The 22,162-nt window shown below is 40.7% G+C and overlaps 1 protein-coding gene across 1 annotated transcript; it reads left to right on the top strand.

Annotated features, from left to right (window-relative positions):
- The first annotated feature begins 4,960 nt into the window (after window positions 1-4,960).
- On the top strand, window positions 4,961-20,754 carry LOC117507232 (poly(U)-binding-splicing factor PUF60-like). Its single transcript, XM_034167059.1, is given in 16 exon segments — window positions 4,961-5,032; window positions 5,034-5,054; window positions 8,799-8,888; window positions 9,416-9,466; window positions 11,019-11,180; window positions 11,356-11,448; window positions 15,796-15,813; window positions 15,815-15,893; window positions 15,896-16,009; window positions 16,100-16,219; window positions 16,222-16,289; window positions 16,291-16,332; window positions 16,944-17,058; window positions 17,869-18,116; window positions 20,109-20,349; window positions 20,352-20,754. Coding segments are annotated over 16 exon segments (1,578 nt in total). The 5' UTR covers window positions 4,961-4,972; the 3' UTR covers window positions 20,408-20,754.
- The last annotated feature ends 1,408 nt before the right edge of the window (window positions 20,755-22,162 follow it).

The raw sequence follows: 22,162 nt of genomic DNA, 5'->3' as shown, positions 1-22,162 counted from the left end.
TGATTTGATGCAGGTGTTAGTTTTTGGAATGAAAATTTACAGGGTGATTCCATAATTTTTTCCTCAGAATTGAGTGATTCCATATTTTTTTCCTCTGCTTGGTCTAAAAAGTAACCATTACTGACTGCCACAATCTTTTTTTCTTGATTTCTTATAGTGTTTATTAAAGCCAGAAAGTTGCCATTTGAAATGACTTTAGTTTTGTGTCATGTCTGTGATCTGCTTTTTTTTCTACAAAATTAAACAACTGAATGAACATCCTCCGAGGCCGGTGATTCCATAATTTTTGCCATGGGTTGTAAAACTGACAGATGGCTTAGAGCCAATGACAACCCGTTGTAGTGAGAACAGGTCTGGAACTAGACCTTCTAGTTGTGGTCACAATAACCAATATCTAAGATGTTGCTCAGTGATTGTGGCCTGGATGACCAGCTGTCTCTCTCACCAAATCTGCAGTACTTTTCCAGCTGTCCAAAATCGCTTCACCTCTATTAGTGCCTGCCTCACGTCCTGCCTGAATTTCCTAGAACAACCTCTGTTGATTTACTGTTGGTGAGCTCATACCTTAAGTGCAGTTATTTTGGCCAACTGATTCTGCTCTTTATCTCTCTGCCTGAGCCACTGAGGCAATCTCCCGAGGATGATGGCTACGCACCCCAGGCCGCTGGACCGACCACGAGATGCTCTGGTTGTAGCTGACGCAGTGACTCGTGGACCACCTCACTGAAGGTGACTACTCTGAGCCACTGCAGTCTGCTTTTGGAATGCAGTCTTCCATGAAGACAGCTTTTACTAAAGTGAAACTGGCTAGGCGATGGATGGACGCTGGCCCTGCACCCCAGGGCGCTGGACTTATTTCACGACCGCCTGTCTGTGGCGCCAATGACTGCAAGCTCATCTCATTAATGCACTTTGTTTTTGATGCTATTCTGTTTTTTCTGTTTCCTGTTTCTTCAGCTTGGCAAACCTTGTAACTGTTAGAATGGCCTAAGCAGTGGGTCACTCCTCTGAGTCTGGTGTGCTTGAGCTTTCTTCCTCAATATCCTCAGAGGGAGTTTCTCCTTACCACTGTTGCCTGTGTGCTTACTCAAGGTAAGGTAAGCACACAGGTAAGGTTAGACCTTACTCGTGTGTGAAGCGCACTGTATAAATAAAATAAATTAAAATTGAATTGAGTCTTCTTCCTTCAGCTTCCACCATCTGATCCTTTGTTGAGCTCTCACGTGCTTCCTCTTCTTTACCTCTAGAGTCATCCTACAAACCACCATCCAATGCTGTCTAGCTACACTCTCCCTTGCCACCACCGTAAAGTCTGCAATTTCTTTTTGATTGCATCTCCTACAAAGAATGTGCTCCAGCTGTGTCCATGTTTTTCCACTGTTGTACGTTACCCTGTGCTCCTTTTTTGTGAAGTACAATAGGTATTCACTACAGCCATTTCCATCTTTTCTTGCAAAATCTGCTAACATCTGCCCTTACACATTCTTGTCCTTAATACCTACCCTTCTCATCACTTCTGGTCTCTTCACCAACATGCCCACTGAAGTCTGTTTCAATCACCACTCTTTCATGTTTGGCTACAAGCTCCACCAACTCATAACTCACTCCAAAATCTTCCTCCTTCATCTCACACCTTTCCTTTTTCCTTTTGGAAAACTTTTCTTTTGCTAAAGCTTATAGTTAGGGCTGGATCAGGTGACCCTGAACCATCCTTAGTTATGCTGCTATAGACTTAGACTGCTGGGGGGTTCCCATGATGCACTGAGTGTTTCTGTTTTTGCTCTGTATGCACCACTCTGCATTTAATCATTAGTGATTGATCTCTGCTCTCTTCCACAGCATGTCTTTTTCCTGATTCTCTCCCCTCAGCCCCAACCAGTCCCAGCAGAAGACTGCCCCTCCCTGAGCCTGGTTCTGCTGGAGGTTTCGTCCTGTTAAAAGGGAGTTTTTCCTTCCCACTGTCGCCAAGTGCTTGCTCACAGGGGGTCGTTTTGACCGTTGGGGTTTTTCTGTAATTATTGTATGGCTTTTACCTTACAATATGAAGCACCTTGGGGCAACTGTTTGTTGTGATTTGGCGCTATATAAATAAAATTGATTTGATTTTGATTTAATTTCCAATTTCACAATCATCACCCTCTCCGAAATTCGCTTAACCTCCGACACACTTAACATACTCTTCCTTTCAAATGACCCCAACACCTTTTCTTCTCCCATCCACACCATGATACAATTACTTGAACCCACCTCTGATGCTCCTGGCCTTGCTTCCCTTCTGTTTGGTTTTGTGTACACACAATATGTCTACCTTTCCCTTTTCCATCATATCAACCAACTCTCTCCCTTTACCAGTCTGCCAACATTCAAAGATCCTACTGGCACGTCAATCCTTCTAACTTTCCTCCCCTCCCTCTGGCTTTGGGCATGTTCCTCTCCTCTTCTCCATCCAGCAGTAGCCCAATTAATGCCAGCATGCTGTTGGGCAACAGCACCGGTAGCAGTTGTTAACCTGAACCTAGACCTGCATGGTTATTCTGGCACATTTTACACCAAATACTCTACAGTATACAATCCTACTCATTTATCGAGGCTTGGGACAGGTACACAGAGTTGTACTGACTGCACACCCCCATGTGCCTAAATTACACTGGCACTAAATAAATAAAATAAAAAAATTCCTCTGGTGCTACATAAAAATTACAAATCTCATTTTTAAAATTCTGGTTTACACAAACAAATCAAATATTTATAACTACATTTTATATTCCTTTTTAATTCATTTCTTTTTTTATGTTTAGAGGACCACGAGGAAGTAAGTATTGTACGTTTTTGTTTTATCCTTAAATGTTACACTGGTATTATCTTTTTGTATTAATCTTTAATTGGTAATTTGATACATTTGAACTTGTTTTATTTCACTTTTTAGTCCTGACCTATTTTGTTTAAAAAAAAAATCTAGGTTATGTGACCAAAATCAAATACTTGTCTATTTTTAAGTCTTTTAATGTTAGTTTTAAATTTGCGATTCGGTACATTAAAATTGTTTTATTTCACTGTCTTTTTTATGTCTCGTATTTCTGTGTTTTTATTGTATAGAGGACTACGTGGAAATAGTTTATGTATTTTTCTTTTTTTTTTTTTACTCGAAATGTTACACTTGTGAGCTTCACAGATTTCATGCACGTTTGGCTTCCAAATCGAAACAACTCAAATAAAATCAAAAATTGCTTTCAAATAAAATGGCGGAAACAAACGACGGTGTAATTTTGAAGTACAACATCGCTTGCTGATCCATCGCGATAACTTTCATTGAAAGAGCTAAACTCTCGCGGTACCTGGGGGGAATAGGGCCTCGAGTAGAAGGTGTGCTTCATGGCGGTAACGGAGACTGCGGTAATTAAATTGCTTGTGAAATAAACATTGTTTTTTCTTTCTTATTGTACGACCTTATGCGCAAGTAATTGCGATGCATTGTAGTATTTAGCTGTGCCTAATACAAGTTGTTACATATCCCTGGTGAAAACGCTGCTTATTTCAGGCGCCACACTGAAGAATGCTTTTCATGAGCTAATATAGTAGTTAGCTCGTTGTTAGCATTGTTAGCTAAGTGAAACCCGGGCCTTGCTAATGGTAATAATAATAAATGTGCAATTAAGGCTCTTGATTTGGAGCAACGTCTCTTTCTTACGCCTCTGTTAACTTTAAAGGGTCATTTAACGTTAGCACGTATCCCCTGGCTAATTAACGATGGAAGTCGTCATTAGCTTTCATGTGCTAACGTTGCCCTAGCTTAAACCAATCACTGGGTGAGTGCATATAAAATGCTTATTCAAAAAAAAAAAATGCGAGGTGCCTGATTATCTTATTGTTAGTCTGAAGGAATTTTCTTTCCCCTAGAATTTGTTGAATTGTTAAAGCTTCCCCATCAGTCCTCTCCTGCTTCAGTCTGGTGGACCCAGCGATTAGCGGGTTGCGGGTAAGGCGCTCGATCCGGATTCGATGTAAAATCCGGCTAGCATTATATATATATATATATATATATGTGTGTGCTTATGTGACTGCATTGTACTTTGTTTCTTTAAAAAGAAAATGCACTTTCGGAACAGAGCCGAAATAGTTAACCGATTAAATGAAAGAAAATGTGACGTTGGATTCAGTCTTGTAAAAAAACAAAATTGCCCACCATCATCACTGGTCGTTATTTATTAAAGCTTTCTCATCCAATCATCAACGATAAAATTTCCAGTAAAATAATTACGATATTAATCATCTTTACATACAACCATGTATGTAATTAGTCTTTATGTACTTGTGTGTGTAATCCAATGCCTAATGTCAGTTTTGCAGTAGTAACATTTACATGTTATGATACATGAATGTACGAGAAATACTTATGCACACCACAAAATTAATGTATGCTTGTTACAGACTTGATGACATACAACGTTTCATTGAGCAAGATTTGTATGTAGGTATCAGTATGCAATCCTGACACATGGATATTAATTTATTTACATTTTCAAATTATTCTTATATCTTGGTATCTACTCTTCATGAATGTGAGGATGTATGGCTTCTCTTTTCTTAGAATACCAACTGGAAATGTTAGAAAAATCATTTGACAGTTTGATAAACGATGTACATTTCCATATTAAGCAAAAGTGCCATCAAATTCAGTGGCTGCAGCTGCTCAAATATGAAGATGTGCGCCCTTTTTGTTTTTATGTTACTGTTTCAGAATTTGAGGAGTTGGACTTTTGTCGGCCATAGCAAGTTTTTCAAGAGGGAAAAATACAAGGCATTTGCAATATTTTCTAGTTTAATACCCAATGCATTTAAACAGAATCATAAGTCTACATGGTGTCTTGGTTTGTACATTATGCAAATTTATTGACAGGCAGGTGCATGATTCTTGCATTTTGTTTTTCAGTTATAAATGACTGTTTTTGGTCGATAGGGAGGAGAAGCTCTGATGATGGAGAATGGACAAGGCACAGGCTCCAAGCTTGGCCTGCCGCCTCTTACTCCAGAGGCAGCAGGAGGCACTTCAGAGGGTAAGGGTACTCATCTGACATATCTGCCAAAATTCTGACTCTGTCCGCAGGATACTGGCATAATCCAAAAATTTGGTATGGTATGGGGCAATATTTGTCATTATGATGTGAAATTTTGTGTTTAATTCATTTTTAATCTAGTTTGATCACTTTTTAAATTAAAGACATTATACCTATTAGTATCACCTTTAGCTGTTAACTTGTATACCTTGTCAGTTGCGAGATGGGAGCTGGTGGCCGAAACACTACAATTGTGTCCAGCTGTTAAGAGTTAAACATTTGTGGTGTTGAGCTACTGTCTAGTGACACATACTGCAATTGTGCTTTGAAACACTCCAGGGTCCTTCTGCTTGTAAGTAAGTCAAAAAGGGTTTCAGCACATGCAAGGTCAGTATTACATCCCATCACACCCGAACTACCCCATAAATGGGTAGAGGTGGAGCATTGATGTTACTCTGTGTGACCTGGGTGGGAGGAATGAATCCTGAATTAATTACTGTCTTTTATTGAATTCACAACTAAAGCCCCTTTCACACCGGGGGTGCCCCGGTTGCTCCCAGTTGCGCCGTGCATCATTATGACGACACCGTGTGGAAGCAACTCAGTGCCGAGACGATGCAGCTCGGCGCCACAACAGCACGAAGGGCGCAAAGGAGGAAGCAAGTCGGGCGCAGAAAAATTAAACCTGTTTAATTTTTTTGGTGTCCTGTGCTTGACGCAGAAAGGAAGTGGCTCCAGCACAAGTCGGGGCAAAGAGGCGTTACCCGGCGTGACTCGAAGCCAATTTATGATTCCTGCTGTGTTCCATTGTTCCCGCAGTATAAATCACGCAGGATTGTTTTTATCCTGTGTACTTAATGCAGTAAAAACTACATGCTGAAAAAAAAGACCACATAAAAAAAATGCAGACTGATTGCCAGAAATATCCAGTAAAAAGTCTGGACATCTCTAGTCCACTCATGGATGTTCGTTCACGCGCGTACATGTGAACAATTAAAAGAAAAAAAAAAGTCTGGCTGCAGGCATTAGTTCCTTGTTCTCTGCTCAAACTCTCACATCACAGTTAAAAAAAAAACATAAGTCCTGAGCAGTATTGCCACAGTTACTTTGAAAAAGTAATCCAATTACTGATTACTCCTTGAAAAAGTAACTTAGTTACTTTACTGATTACTCAATTGTAAAAGTAACTAAGTTAGATTACTAGTTACTTTTTTAGTTACTTTTCCCAGCTGCCGACAACAACCTTCTGCCACCTCAACATGACAATGATACCTGTTTTGCCAAAACTTGCTTTATAGTCACCCTTTCTTGACTTCAATGAAAATAAATACTTGTTTTATAAAAAGTAAAATAAAGACCTCTTTCTTGACCTCATATTTAACTGTTGACAGCACTGTAACAGTAAAACTTGCAATTTTGAACCTACATTGTTTATAAATGTAACTATTAAATTCATTCTAGCATTTTTCTAACATTTAAATTCTCTCTAAATATTTTACTTGTCGAAATTAATATTATTTTAAGTAGTATTAGTAGTTGTAAAAAAAGGCTTCAAAACTGGACCTTTAATCTAGGGGTGTTGTTAGGGGGGCACATCCCTCCCCCACGCCCCCATTCCATCTGGATTCGCCCCTACTTTGGCGTTTGAGCACAAAGAATGGATAACATTTATTTATGCAGAAAACGTGACCAGATTTACAGGTAAGAAAGTTTTATTGTGTTTTCACATCATGTGGTCCTCAGAAAGAGAGTTTAGGTGCATTTGAGTGGAAAATAGTGTTAGTTGTTGACGCGTCGCGGAGGATCAGCTGTTTTAACGTGCAGATACGGAGCGAGACAGCTCAGCTCTAAATAAAGGAGGAAAAAAGTATAAAAATGTCTTTGTAAAGCTCAGTGCAGGGTGCTGATCACCGTGCTTTAAGAGGTGACGACGAGTCGAGCAGCTGCAAAAAACCGCGGATGAAAAGCTCACAGCTCACTTAAAGTGGGCAGTTCAGTCTAACCCCGACCTCCTGCCCACAGACCAAGTTTAATGCTGCTATCGACCCACAATGAAAAATAATAGTAACGCACAGTGACATGAAGAAGTAACTTTAATCTGATTACTGATTTGGAAAGATTAACGCGTTACATTACTCGTTACTAAAAAAAGTGGTCAGATTAGTTACCGGCATCACTGGTCCTGAGACGGGACATGTCATCATCAAGTAGAACTCCAGACATCTCCACATTTGCTTGACGGCGTGCGCGCGCATCTCGCAGTCAAAGGAGGAAAGAAAAGGGAAAAAAATTGTCTGCAGGCAGGTAGTTCCTTTTTCTCCTCAGACTCTCTCATCACAGTTAAAAAAGGACATAAGTCCAGGACATGTCAACATCAAGTAGAACTCCGGACATCTCCACATTTGCTCAACGATGGTTCGTGCGCGTGCATGCGCGTATCTCGCGGTCAAGGGAGGAAAGATAAACTATAACAGAACTCAGAGTGCAGCCCTGCAGCTCAGCGCGACAAGTAGAAGAGAAGTCAGAGTGCATAGTCTGTCTGCAGCCAAACTGTGCACTCTGACTTCTCTGTGCAGAGAACCTGCAGGCTGCGTTCTCACCTCCTCTCTGCCCCCTGCTGCGCGCACCTGTTTCAGAAGTTCTTGCGTCGTCATGATACCACAGGAAGCAACTGGGAGCAGCCCCGGTGTGAAAAGCCCCTTTCACACCGTGGCTGCTCCCAGTTGCGCCGTGCGTCACTATGACGATGCCGCGTGGAAGCAACTCAGTGCCGAGACGATGCAGCTCGGTGCCACAACAGCGCGAGGGGCGCAAAGGAGGAAGCAAGTCGGGCACCGAAAAATTTAATCCGTTTCATTTTTTTGGCGTCCTGTGCTTGACGCAAAAAGGAAGTGGTTCCAGCGCAAGTCGGGGCAAAGAGGCGTTACCTGGCGTGACTCGGAAGCCAATTTATGATTCCTGCTGTGTTCCATTGTTCCTGCAGTATAAATCACGCAGGATTGTTTTTATACTGTGTACTTAATGCAGTAAAAACTACATGCTGATAAAAAGACCACATAAAAAAAAATGCTGATTGCAGCTCAGCTCCTTCTCTGTGTGGAGCTGTCTGGTGAAGACACGCACTGAGAAGCAGCTGCAGCTTCTTCTCTCACAAATGTGTTTAAATAAAATCCATAAAAGTCCTCCTCACAGACTGATTGCCAGAAATATCCAGTAAAAAGTCCGGACATCTCTAGTCCACTCATGGACGTTCGTTCATGCTCACACTTGTGAGTAATTAAAAGAAAACACAGTCTGGCTGCAGGCATTAGTTCCTTGTTCTCTGCTCAAATTCTCACATCACAGTAAAAAAAACAAAAAAAAACATAAGTCCTGAGACAGGAAATGTCAACATCAAGTAGAACTACAGACATCTCCACATTTGCTTAAGGATGGTTCGTGCGCGTGCGCAAAAAAAAAAATCTTAGTTGATGGAAATACTGGCACTCAGACTTCCTCAATGATATGTTGGAACAGTATGCCTCCTAATTTTTGTTATTCTCCCCATGGTATTGAGTATTTTCTGGGTGTTGGTATCAAGTTTGAAATTTTAATATTGTGACAACCCTAGTGTATGTGTGACATTGTATAGCAGTTTGAGTGTTTGCTTCCTATGAAAAAGAGCTATAGAAGTAGCATTGCAGTCCATTTTACGTTTTTAGGGATTGAAATGAAAATAAGTTATAACTGGTTTGTCTTTCCTAGGCAAAGAAGTATGCCATGGAACAGAGCATTAAGAGTGTGTTGGTGAAGCAGACCATAGCCCATCAGCAACAGCAGCTCACCAATCTACAGGTGAGATGTGGAATGTTTTGTTCCACTGCCAAACTCATGGAGTCCTGAGTTTATACAGAATATTTTAGCTCCTCCATACACGATTAAGTCAGATGTCATGTGCGTCTGATGCCAACATTTTTTTTTTTTTTAAGCGCTTAATGGAAATCTTTCACACGTCTCCCCATGCAGTGGGGGGAACACCCCTCGCATATAGACAGTGTGCCCTTGCTTTTGCCTCTGCTCTTTTTCAGATGGTGACGATCCTCATGAAGACTTTGGTTACCATGTTAAATTTTCTGCACATTTCAAGGGGGCTTGTTTATGCTTGTTGATTTCTGGTGATTTGTAATAAGTAGCTGTACATAAGGGAGGCAACTCCCCAGAGTGTATGTTATGTAGAGGGAGGGTCTGAGTACAGTCTTTGCCACTCTTGTCTATCTAGGAAATCAATGAGCTTTTTTTTTTTTTTTTTTTTTTTTTGAAAGCAAAGCTAAGGGATATCTAACCTACTTTTCAGCACCTTTTTCATCTTTACTGTCTTTCAGATGGCAGCAGTGACAATGGGCTTTGGAGATCCTCTCTCACCTTTACAATCGGTCAATAGATTATTAAATTTTTTTTTTCCTTGTGCGCATTCCCAGTGGAAAAGGACTGTTACCCTTCTTTTACTGGTTGCTTTTGCACCAATCCCTGCCCCATTTGTTGTCCAAATCGTGCATATTTTGTAGGAAAACATGACTTTATGCCACAAATCCATCAACAAGCTTTTCCATACTACTGTGTGTGTGTGTGTGTGTGTGTTGTGTGTTTGTGTGTGTGGTGTGTGGTGTGTGTGTGTGTGTGTGTGTCGCGCCTGCACTGCCACATACTGGCGACTGCCAGCGTGTGGGTGCTGTGTGACCATATGTGCGAGGTGTTTGGTGGCATTGAATGTAACACATCATCTGCTCCTTCCTGGCCAGTGCGTTATCAACTTTTTCCGTGCTTTCTTGCATTTAGGCATTGATTTGGAGTTTCGAATCAACCTTGGGCTTTCCAGCCTGCCACACAGACAACTTGTGTGCGTGGACAGTTGGTGGCGTTTAAGGGGAGACCGCGTGGCAAGTGATTTGAACATGTCCAAAACACTTGGAACACCTTGGCAAATGCCAGCAACCGTGTGACATGTCTGTTGCGAATAGCACCATACACACACCTTCTGTGTGAGAGAACTGTTAAGTCATCAGGTTTACTTTATGATTTACAGTGGAATAATGTGCACCAGTGTTTTTGTTACTAATTTATATATATTTCTAAACAAATAAGATGAACAAACAAGTTTTGTCTGTTGTTGCACTACATGAAGGACAGATGCTTCTGAATGTGAGAAAAGTCATGTTTCTTTGAAAAATATGCATTTGTCAGATTTAAAATCTTTACGGCGTTGGCATGGGACTAAAGAGGGATAGCAGTCCCTTTTACGGGCCAAAATGAGAGAAATGCTGGAACACAGACACTGTTTTGGCCATCTCAAAATCAGATCTTTTCCCCCCTTCCAACAAAGATGCCATTCCCCCATTCTGTCATGATTTAGGTAATTATTTGTTGTTAGTGATGTAATGAGCTTAAGTAATAGAAGCAGTCTGAATTCAAAAGATTAGTAAAATGCAGCAAGTTTTTGGTAGATAAACTATCCCTCCTATTAGACTTGAAGAAAGTTTGAAATACTTTCGTCAGGAGTTTGTTTGGATTTCGTTTGAGCACCACGATTACTTTTGTTACCTTACTTGCATCTCTGGACTTACAGGTCAGTTACTGAAGCCAAATATTTGTGAGGGCTGTGCATGTAAATCACTTCAGTGTATTTTCCTCCATATGTCTGTTCAGTAACAACTGAATAGAGGCCATAGCGTAACTACAAATGCAGACATGAGTATGTTTGAGCTACAGTATATCAGTATTTTAAAATATTTCTTCATTGTTTATTCTTTTCAACTGTTACCCTGATATGTCCAGACCCCCCAATTTCTAATTGGCCTCTCATTTTTTTGGTGGGGGGAGGGGCAAGCACAGTACAAAATACACATTTATTTATGTGTGCGTGTGTGTTTGTTTTGCGTTCTTGTACTCTCTAATGCTTATCATGTGTTGTTTTTCCTTGGTTGGCAGGTGGCAGCCCAAAGGCAGCGTGCGCTCGCCATCATGTGTCGGGTGTATGTCGGCTCCATATACTATGAGCTTGGTGAGGACACCATCAGACAGGCGTTTGCCCCCTTCGGTCCAATCAAGAGCATTGACATGTCGTGGGATTCTGTTACGATGAAACACAAGGTCAGTGTAATTTACCACATAATTAATATTGTGTAAAATTTGACGGGGTGGGGGGATCCTTATTATTATTATTATTATTATTATGAAAACATTTCCTTTTTTATTGTGTATTGTGCCATCTTCTCCTCCCCCCCCCCTTCTTCTTTCCCCTGCTGTGTGCTATCTGAATGTGCAGGGCTTTGCCTTTGTGGAGTATGATGTACCAGAGGCTGCTCAGCTGGCTTTGGAGCAGATGAACTCAGTCATGTTGGGAGGGCGAAACATTAAGGTGAGGCGCCTGGTGATTTGAGCGCTTTTCAGAATCGCTGAAACATTAGAACACAGGAAATCTTTCTAATGTTCATGTTTATTCATTTGACTTAATTTGTTCCAATGTTTTGGTGGGATGTGACCTTCTTGAGGTGCTGGAACAATTATTTCATTTGTATGATATCTAAAACATTGTTTCTCAGTCCTGGTCCTCATTGCCTGACTGCTCACACCTGACTAAGTTAATTAGCGGGATCGTTGAGGACCACAACACTCGCATTTCAGATGCGGTCATTGTTTTAACTCACAGGTCAAATCATTTTGTGGCTCAGTCAATAAAGGGACAGGGCTATGCATCATGCATCATGCATCGAGCTTCACGGGCTGCTTTATGGAGCATGAGGTGGGCGGGAGAAGCTGTTTGCTTTTAACAGGCTCTGTTCACGTGAACACACAGCTCTGTTTTCTGCGCCCACACTTTGATTTCACTGATCTCTGCATGGAGATTATGGCAGTTATAAGTTAAAAAAAAACAGTCAACATGACAATAAATCTGAGTTTCACATCATTGTGTAAACTTTTCAATTAAACTGCTGGATCATATGCGTGCCAATACACTGGCTAGGGATGAAAAATGTCCGCTTTTTGGCGGATTTCCGTTTTTTCCCGTCAGGCATCTTGTTGGGCAGCAAGTGGCTCTTGGTTTTGTATTTAACATTCTCTTAATTTTTTCCCGCTAAAACCCTAAAGAGCATATGTCTGTGAGTAATATTTACCTTTTTATGTTAAACTGACCTGTTATGGTCTTCAGGAACAGTTAATAGATGTATTTTATAACTTAAAAACTGGAGCGATGCTAACATGTTAGCATGTCTAAGGCATTTTCAAGTTAGCATTAAGCTGTCGTCTGTCAGCGCATTTGTGTTCAGTATAATAATTGACTCAGCGTTTGTTAACATAAGAGTTAAATGCATTACAAATTGTAATATTTTTTCATATTGTAGTTTCACAGTGATCTTCACAGTGAACATCTCAAACTTAACCTGGTGACTCATGGATGTTTACTGTTGAACTATTTATTTGAAGGTTTATTTTGAACATAACAAAAGAAATAAGTGCTAGGAGAGTGATTTGTGATCCAGAACATGTTTTGCTTTTCTTTTTTTTTACACTGAAATGCTTCTTGATAATTTTGTTTGTTTTATTTGATGTGTGGCTTCAAACTGATTTTCTCATCTATTATTATTGCCCCAAGAAATTTATTTTTATTAACCCTTTTGATTTCCACCTCAGCTGTCTGTATTTGTACTTGCTCATTTGTTCTGCAGTTCCCAAATAACATTAGTTTTGTTTTATTTAAGTTTAATGACAATTTGTTTCGGTCAATCCATATTTTCAATTTAATTTCTTCAGTGATTTCCTCCATAACTATGCCAAGATAGAAAACTGCTGCATTCTTGTAAGGGCAAAAAACTATTAGAGGAGTGATTTTGAATAATGAAAGTTGGGTTTCTTTCTCACCAAATGGGTGTTGCAATCACTACAGTTTATTGTCTGGAATAGCCTCAGATTGCATTTCAGAGCTTCTAGAGTCAAACGTTTTGGTGGGGGGTGGGGGTGATAATTTTGGGTTTCAGTTTTTTTGATGTTTCACCACTTTCATCCATGATTGGGGAAAACTGTATAGATCAAGTATGATCTGTTACACCTCTACTATATAGCTGTGGGTGAAGGTGTGAGTAATGGAAATTGTGAAATGTTTGGGGTCTTTGAGGACCAGGACGGAGAAGCAGTGAGCCAGTGGGAAATTATAGCATTTTTTCTGTGAAATCACCCCAAAGCTGAGTTTTCAAAGCCATAACATTGACTTTGTTTGAAAACAGTGAATGTTTGTGCTGGCCCGATGCACTTCTCCCCATTGAGTACTGTCAAGATTTCGGATGGAATCTCTAGGCACCCTAGGTTTCGATTTGATTATGATTCAGAGGGCTGCAATGCGATTATACAATGATTCACAATTTTTTTTTTTTTTTTTTTTTTGTCAAAGAGCTTTTGTGTGGTGTGTGTGTGTGTGTGTGTGTTTGACGGTTTACTATTTTTAACGCGTTTCCAAGGTAAAGCAAACAAGAACAGATTTCTGAATCTGTACTTAAAAAGTTTATAATCAAGTTCGAGAGGTCTTTTACATATTAACAGCTCGATATTATTAGCAATATAATCAGTTGTGTGTGTGGGGGGGCTACCCTCTAAAACTATCTTCAAAATGGAACCATAGTGTGAAACACCTGGTTCATCTTTTATTTTCTCGTTTATGTGGAAAAAACGTGGTTTCTCATCTTTGTCATCTTTCAAAAAAAGTTCTACAGAACTTACACAAAGTGTTTCTATGCACTCACTTTTAATGCCGAGGGTAGCGGTCAGATCTCATACTCAACTCTTTATCTGTTATATGCCTGTCAAACTGCACTTAGGAGTTCCATTCTTTTTGTTCCATCAACATTGCTCTATTAATTAAAATTAGAAAATATATTTTTGGCATGTTAGAATGATTCAAAATTGTCTACACTTGCATAGCAACACATATAAGAATGTACTCGTACATATGAAGTGTTTCCATACTTTGTTTTTTAAACATAACTGCATGTGGAATCCACACAATTTTTGGCTGGTAGACATTATTTTCTCACATCTACTTGAAATGGAAATGACCTCACGTAATACTCATTTTAAGTCTACAACAAATGCATTGCACCCTCTGCTGAATAAAAGTTGTAACTTTATCCGAAATACCTGAAATGAAGCAACTTAATTTGAACTACATCAATTGTGGAATTTAAAGCTGAGTTTTAATATTGTAAAAACAAATACTGCGGTACCAAAGGAATAAGTTTCCCACCCACTTGTACATGTAGATACTGGCTGAATACTAAGTTTTGGGAGTCTTATCATGCACATAAAAAACAATGTAGGAGCTTCCATTTTACATCAGTTTAGATGTTGTCAGTTGGTATTATTTCAGTGTCAGGTTTTTACAGTGCACTAATTTTTCTCTCCTGTGTCTGTTGGTTTTCAGGTGCGTGCAGTGTGTATGTGTGTGTGTAGGTGTGTTTGTGGGCATGCCTGTGTGTTGTACTTCAATGATGCTACAGAGGATGTTTTAATGGCCAACTCCAGTAAGATGCTCAGCGGTGTTTGGCGTTGCTCTTTGTCCAAGGTGTGATGATGATGGGCTGCGCCTGGTTGGGTTGCTTGGCCGCCCCATCTCTAGTACAGATCCTAGTACCTCTAAGATGCTCATCGAATTTGGAAAGCTTAACCTGGGCCCCGTAAAGGTTGATGTTCTTTTGAGAAAGAGGAAGCTGCTAAGTGCGAAGTTGTGGCATGAATTATTTACTGCGTTCCCCTTCGGGGATGCCACCAACTCAGCTACTCATGCTGTGCATGAGGGTAATCTGAAATTTTGAAATAAAGTGTGGGTACTTATTGTCAGTACATAAAGGTTTGGTTTTGTAGTTGTGGCCAGGTTTAGTAATAACCACACTTCAGCAGTTTCTAATTCCAATCCTCACGTGTCCTTAAACTGCTAATAAACATGTCTTTCTGCTGTTTCAAAAAATCTGACTAGCTCATTCAGGTGCCGGGTGTCCTGAATGAGCTTGGTGGCTTTCCTCATTAAGTCTCATCGCAAGGTTACTCAGTTTTTGACACAGCCTGCTCCAGACTGATTTACCTCACACAGTCACATACTGTTATATTCAATTATATAGCGCCAAATCACAACAAGGCTGCTTCAAGGCGCTTCACATGGGTGAGGTCTAACCGTACCAAACCTTATTCCTTAATGATTGGTTTAAACGAAGCCTGAGACGTACTCAGTGACTTGGAATGTTCGTGTGTCCATCACTTGACTGTCCAAAGAACACGGTCTATAAATGATGGGATTTTGTATTAACAGGATACTTATAATTAGATTACTTGTGGCCTCTGAAAATTAACGTGTGTGAAAACAGCTGTGATTCCTAAATTGTTATTTTGATGTTCGCATTAAAGCTGAAGTCTACTGCAAGCAGTTCCGTCTCAGCACTGTTGTGTACAGAGACAAAGATTGCTGCTGTCTAACTGCTTACCTCAGACCTCCTTAATCCAGTAACGGATGTTGTAAAGGAGATTGCAGCTCAGTAAAAAGAGGATAATTTACAGGACAGCATTAGCTTACGCTTGATCAGAGTCTCTTTGGGCTGAACTTGGTGGCTTCTACCGAAACGTAGCACTGCGAGGATCTTGGCGTCTGCGGGAGTGTGTTGTCACCTGGCGCTCTGAAACACCCCCATTCAGTAGCATTGTGCTGGTATGATCTGTGCTATAGGTTGGGCGGCCAAGTAACACTCGGTCAGGCGCAACCCATCATTGACCAACTGGCAGAGGAGGCACGCGCTTTTAACCGGATCTACGTAGCATCCGTCCACCAGATCTCTCAGATGACGACATCAAGAGTGTGTTTGAGGCTTTTGGAAGAATCAAGTCCTGCACATTAGCCAGGGATCACACCTCGGGACGACACAGAGGCTTTGGCTTCATTGGTGAGCCTGGGGGGGGGCCCCTCAAGCTCTCTCGTGTCATTGTGTGGTTGTTGCGCTGCTACTAACTGCTTTTCCCCCCCCCACCCACAGAGTATGAAAAGCCACAGTCAGCCCTGGATGCTGTCTCTTCTATGAACCTCTTTGATCTAGGGGGTCAGTATCTACGAGTGGGCAAAGCAGTGACTCCACCCATGCCCCTGCTGACCCCCACGACCCCGGTGGTCTGCCACCAGCAGCGGCAGTTGCCGCAGCGGCAGCCACTGCTAAAATAACGGCCCAGGGCAAGTATGAATCCCTTCCAAAGGGATTTAATGGCCTTCCAGGTAAATATAACTCAGAACTAGCTAGAATTGATACCCAAAGTACAGATAATAGGGGATTGTATTTTTAAAAAATGTGATTGGGAGAAGATTTGACCCCAAATCCCATCAAAGCAGAAGCTGACCTGTCTCAGGTTCAATTTAACAACACAGAGGCGGGGTACTAAAAAAAAAAAAAAAATCTGGAAAGATGTTATTCATAAAGTGTTTTAATGTCTTCAAAGCAAACCTATCCACAAATGGCAAATATAATCTTAATATTGCTAAACATTTTATTGCTCCTCCCATTCACTGGTTTGAATGTAGTCTGGGTTTTTTTCCTAAGCACAAACATGTTAACACTCTAACAGGTATTGAAATGTAAGCAGCCGTGGAATGTATAGCAGCTTGTTTTAAGATAAATCATTGTATTTGAATGGTTTGAATAACATTTCAAAACTTGCTCAGAGCAGCCAGTGTATTGGTAGTATGTACTGAAGTGTTGTTAGTGACCTTGAAAGAAAGGCAAAGTTGAGCTCACTCTTGGCAATGCTGTGTGATCGTTGACTGTGGTGCCTTGTGCTGTGTTCTGTGTGTTTCCCTTGCCTAATGTCTTCGGCCCCCCCTCTCTTAAGGAGGCTGTAGCTGGGGCATCGGTTTTGGGAGCATTAGCTGCGCCCCAGCTTCTCAGTCAGCAAATGGGAATTCCTCAGGCGGTGATGGCTGCTCAAGCCCCAGGTGTCATCACAGGTGTGTACCAAGACTTGAGTAAATCATGGTTTGTATTGAAACAAGCAACAACACAAACCTTCATAATGCGTGCAACAACTTTGCATGCATATTTTGTATATATCTTTTAGTAAGGTGTAGTACACTGCAGCAGTCGTGTGCAGATGCCACAACTGCCACCAGTCGAAAGTGACATTTGTTTATCTCTGACCATGTATATGTGCTGAGCTTTGTAACTCCTGTCAAAAAGTGCAGAGGAGGGCAGTGACTGTGCTCATGTTGGAATTCCCAGATTTTACAGCAACAAATTAGCTTCTTGGTCAGTACCAAAATAATAAACCTGCATGTGGATATAACAGCTTTCAAATGCAACTGCCCAGCTTGTCATAATGGAGTAGTGACAAGCTGACAAGCATGCTAATGCTAGTTACTTGTAGTTATGGGTGCAGAGCAGAGGTGGATATCGCACCACTGACAGTTCTGGGGTGGTAATAATCTGTGCAGACCAATATGGTGAACACAGTAGAAGATTGCAGAAATATGGATCATATTAGCTACATTTGTACATACATCAGGGTTCCCAGTTGTACTACTTGTCGTTTTTGTTTTTTTTGTTTTTTGTTTTGTTTTTACTGCTTTTTATGGCTGAACTCTGCACATTTTTTTCTGATCTACTTGGCCGCATTTAAACACATATTCACATTATGTGCACATTGTTCCCAGTGATATATTTAATGTGCTTTTGTGCTAAGCAAGACTCAGCAGCATGTATTCTTCGATTGTCAGAGTTAATATAATTACTGACAGCATGTCTGCCTTTTCCTTTAAAAGGTGTGACTCCAGTGCGTCCTTCCATACCAGTGCTTCCCCAGGTTGGCCTTGTGAACCCCGTTCTTGCGTCACCGCCGGTCCTGTCAAATCAAGCTGGTGGTGCCAACCAGCAAGAGAAGAAGGAGGAGAAAGAAGAGACACTCCAGGATGGCACAGGACAGGAGATGCTGAGTGACCAAGAGCACATGAGCATCTCAGGCAGCAGTGCCAGCCATATGGTGATGCAGAAACTGCTTCGGAAGTCTGAGGTGAGATTTAGCTCAGGGGTACTTAAAGCTGCAGCACATGGGATTTAGAGGTGCTTATTAACCCAAACAGAATATAGCATTAATAACCATCTGTTTATTAGTGTGTAATTAATCCGCAACAATGGATTGATGTCTTCATATATTTAGAAGGAGCCTTTCATACAAGGTCCTTGCTGTACCCTTTACTCCCCCGTACACTGTTTATTGGTTACTAGTGCAGACTAATAAGTTTGAGAACTTTCATTTTTGTGTAATGGGGGGGGTTAATACATGTATATTCCAAGAGGACATGATCGTCAGAGGAATGAAAACATGAAGGGAAACAAGATCGTGACAGTGATGGAATCACACAATTTGCAACCTTGCCACTAGATGGCAGTAAATTCTACACACTGTAGCTTTAAGTAAACAACATTGAAATGTTGGCTATCAACCCTTTTTGTTCGTCATTTTACCCATGATGCATTGTGCGCGATAGCTTGTCAGGCAAGCCACTGCCATTGAAGTGGAGAAAGTTCAAAATGATGCCTTAAAAAGGCTGCAGACACCTCCAGTTTGAACCCCATGCACGCTATCAGGATTCTTTGGAGAAATCTACATTTGCTAATTCCACACTGTGACGCCTGAAGGTGATTGGCATCTCCTTACGACGTAGAAGTTGGTGACTGGAGTTCAGACATGTCATTGTGGCAATGAGTTTTGCAGACACTTAAATTTTAGGTTACCCTCAACACTTTTTTTAAAGTATATTCCCAACACATACTACTAGACTTTTCATAAATAGAAATAGATCAACCCCGCCTCCTCATAAAGATAAGTTTCTAACCACTCCATACTAGAGTTTCTCAGACACTTCCTGAATCAGTCTTAGGCTGATTAATATTATTAAGATAAGATTATTGATATGAATGTTTAGGCTAAGTTGGGAGCTCTCTGAGAGGAATCTTTGTGAATACGGGCCCTGATAACAATTGAGCTACATTTCACACTATCTCTGTGTTGCTGTTTGAGGCACACTAAGTCATTTGTGCAGATGTTTCTGCTGCTCATAGGTGGGTGAAGGAAGAAAAAAAGTCAGGGTCTTCAAAATACAATGATAAATGAAGGGTTAAGTGGCCAAATGCACTGTGCACAGAGATCGTAGTTGTTATGTTGTTGCATCATATATTACTATAAATGCTCAGAGCACACGTAATGGAGTTGCTTGGAACAGGGTTGAAATTTGCTCTGTTGATCCCAGCCAACCACAGCCTGCATCGCTCACTAGAAAGCTCCTCAGTTTCTTCTCTTCGTTGTGTAATAACTCTTGGTATGTCAAAAAGCTTGAATGACTGCATTGTCACGGCTTGTGCACCCCATACACGATGCATGAATTCCACCATTTCCTAACTTCAGCGCTTGCTCTTGGTTTTTGTTTTCTGCACAGGAATCATAGGTAAACACCCTGGATGGAAAGGAGTAATAGTGTTTGGCTATTTATGAGTGATACTCTGTCCTCAGTGTTGATACAGTAGATACGTGTGATTGAAACGTTTTCTTACTAACTAAGGGGTGAGGTGATGGTCTAGTGGTTAAGCTGTTGGGCTCAAGACCAGAGGATCCTTGGTTCAAATCCCAGCTTGACCGGAAAATCACTAAGGGCCCTTGGGCAAGGTGCTTAATCCCTAGTTGCTCCCGGTGTGCAGTGAGCACCTTGCATGGCAGCAGCCTGACATCGGGGTGAATGTGAGGCATTATTGTAAAGCGCTTTGAGCGCCTGATGCAGATGGAAAGCGTGTATAGCTGCAGTCCATTTACTAATGTGAAACACCTCCATGATTGACGTAAGCAAACTTTTGGTATTTATGCGGTGTTGTGCAATAGTCTTAATCTGTGTTTAACGTGTGCTGCCCTAGTTGTTTGAATTCACTTGGGGTTTTTTGTTTTGTTTTTTTAGAATGGCATTTTCAGTTATGCTGACTATGAAAGTCAACGTGACTTCTTGTTCTTCAGTCCACAGTTATGGTTCTTCGGAATATGGTTGGACCAGAGGACATAGATGACGATCTGGAAGGTGAGGTGACGGAGGAGTGCGGAAAGTTTGGTTCAGTCAACAGAGTCATCATATACCAGGAAAAGCAAGGAGAGGAGGAGGATGCAGATATCATTGTGAAGATCTTTGTGGAGTTTTCCTTGGCCTCTGAGATGAACAAAGCTATCCAAGCGCTCAATGACCGCTGGTTCGGAGGTCGCAAGTTGTAGCAGAGGTGTATGATCAAGACCGTTTTAACAGTAGTGACCTTTCTGCATAAGTGTTTCATCAGCACCCATCCCATATCTGTTGCAAAACCTCATTTCAGCTACAGATGCAGGCCTCTGAAACATGTAATTATGTTCCTTTTTTTAAAAAAAAAAGAAATTGCTGTTATACTAATGTTAAAGTTCCTCAACTGGGGGATTCATTAAAAACATTTGTCAGATTTTTGCTTTGTGATCTGTGAAGATTTTTTTTTTTTTTTTTTGTGCTACTTTTTTTTTTTCTTATTTATCTTGTAAAACTTCTTGGGTTTCCATTATTTTTTCCCCTTGTTTCCCATGAAATTCCCAGGATATTTAAACACTTTCTTTCTGCAATTAAAGGTTATTGTTTGTCCACAAATTTACAATTGCAATTTTCTTGTGATTGTGATGGGGAATCCCTGTTTGAAGATGTTTCTAAGTAATTAGGTTTGAGTAGATTTTGATATTTCAATGGCAAGATTTTTAAAAAAATTGTTTTTTGCTGACTTTGCACCTGTTCACAATAGATTTTGTAACTGACTTAGAGCTTCATCTTTGTCACTACAGTGCATCCAGTGCTTCACGTTTTCATTTTTTTTTTATGTTACAGCCTTATTCCAAATGGATGGAATTAATTTTTTCCCCTCAAAATTATGCACACAATACCCTGTAATGACTATGTGAAAATTATATACAACCCCTGGCAAAAATTGTGGAATCACCGGCCTCGGCAGATGTTCATTCAGTTGTTTAATTTTGTAGAAAAAAAGCAGATCACAGACATGACACAAAACTAAAGTCATTTCAAATGGCAACTTTCTGGTTTTAAGACACACTATAAGAAATCAGGAAAAAAAAAATTGTGGCAGTCAGTAACTTACTTTTTTTTCTGAGGAAAAAATTATGGAATCATGAAAACAAAGAACGCCTCCAACGCATCACTAGTATTTTGTTGCACCACCTCTGGCTTTTATAACAGCTTGCAGTCTCTGAGGCATGGACTTAATGAGTGACAACAGTACTCTTCATCAATCTGGCTCCAACTTTCTCTGATTGCTGGTTGCCAGATCAGCTTCAACATCCTTTCAATTGATGGGATAAGAAAAGTGTCCAAAATATCAACGTAAACTGTGCATTATTGATGATGTAATGACAACCATCCCCCAGTGCCTTTACCTGACATGCAGCCCCATATCATCAGTGACTGTGGAAATTTACATGTTCTCTTCAGGCAGTCATCTTTATAAATCTCATTGGAACGGCACAAACAAAAGTTCCAGCATCATGACCTTGCCCAATGCAGATTCGAGAGTCATCACTGAATATGACTTTCATCCAGTCATCCACAGTCCACGATTGCTTTTCCTTAGCCCATTGTAACCCTTGTTTTTTTTCTGTTTAGGGTTAATGATGGCTTTCGTTTAGCTTTTCTGTATGTAGATCCCATATCCTTTAGGCGGTTTCTTACAGTTCGGTCACAGACGTTGGATGACTCCAGTTTCCTCCCATTCGTTCCTCATTTATTTTGTTGTGCATTTCGATTTTTGAGACATTGCTTAAAGTTTTCTGTCTTGACGCTTTGATGTCTTCCTTGGTCTACCAGTATGTTTGCCTTTAACAACCTTCCCATGTTGTTTGTATTTGGTCCAGAGTTTAGACACAGCTGACTGTGACAACCAACATCTTTTGCAACATTGCGTGATGATTTACCCTCTTTTAAGAGTTTGATAATCCTCCTCCTTTGTTTCAATTGACATCTCTCGTGTTGGAGCCATGATTCATGTCAG

This window comes from Thalassophryne amazonica, chromosome 1 (genome assembly GCF_902500255.1).
Source record: "Thalassophryne amazonica chromosome 1, fThaAma1.1, whole genome shotgun sequence".
NCBI lineage: Eukaryota > Metazoa > Chordata > Actinopteri > Batrachoidiformes > Batrachoididae > Thalassophryne > Thalassophryne amazonica.
The sequence above is the reverse complement of the archived record's forward strand: the minus strand, read 5'-3'. Positions and strand labels throughout refer to the sequence as shown.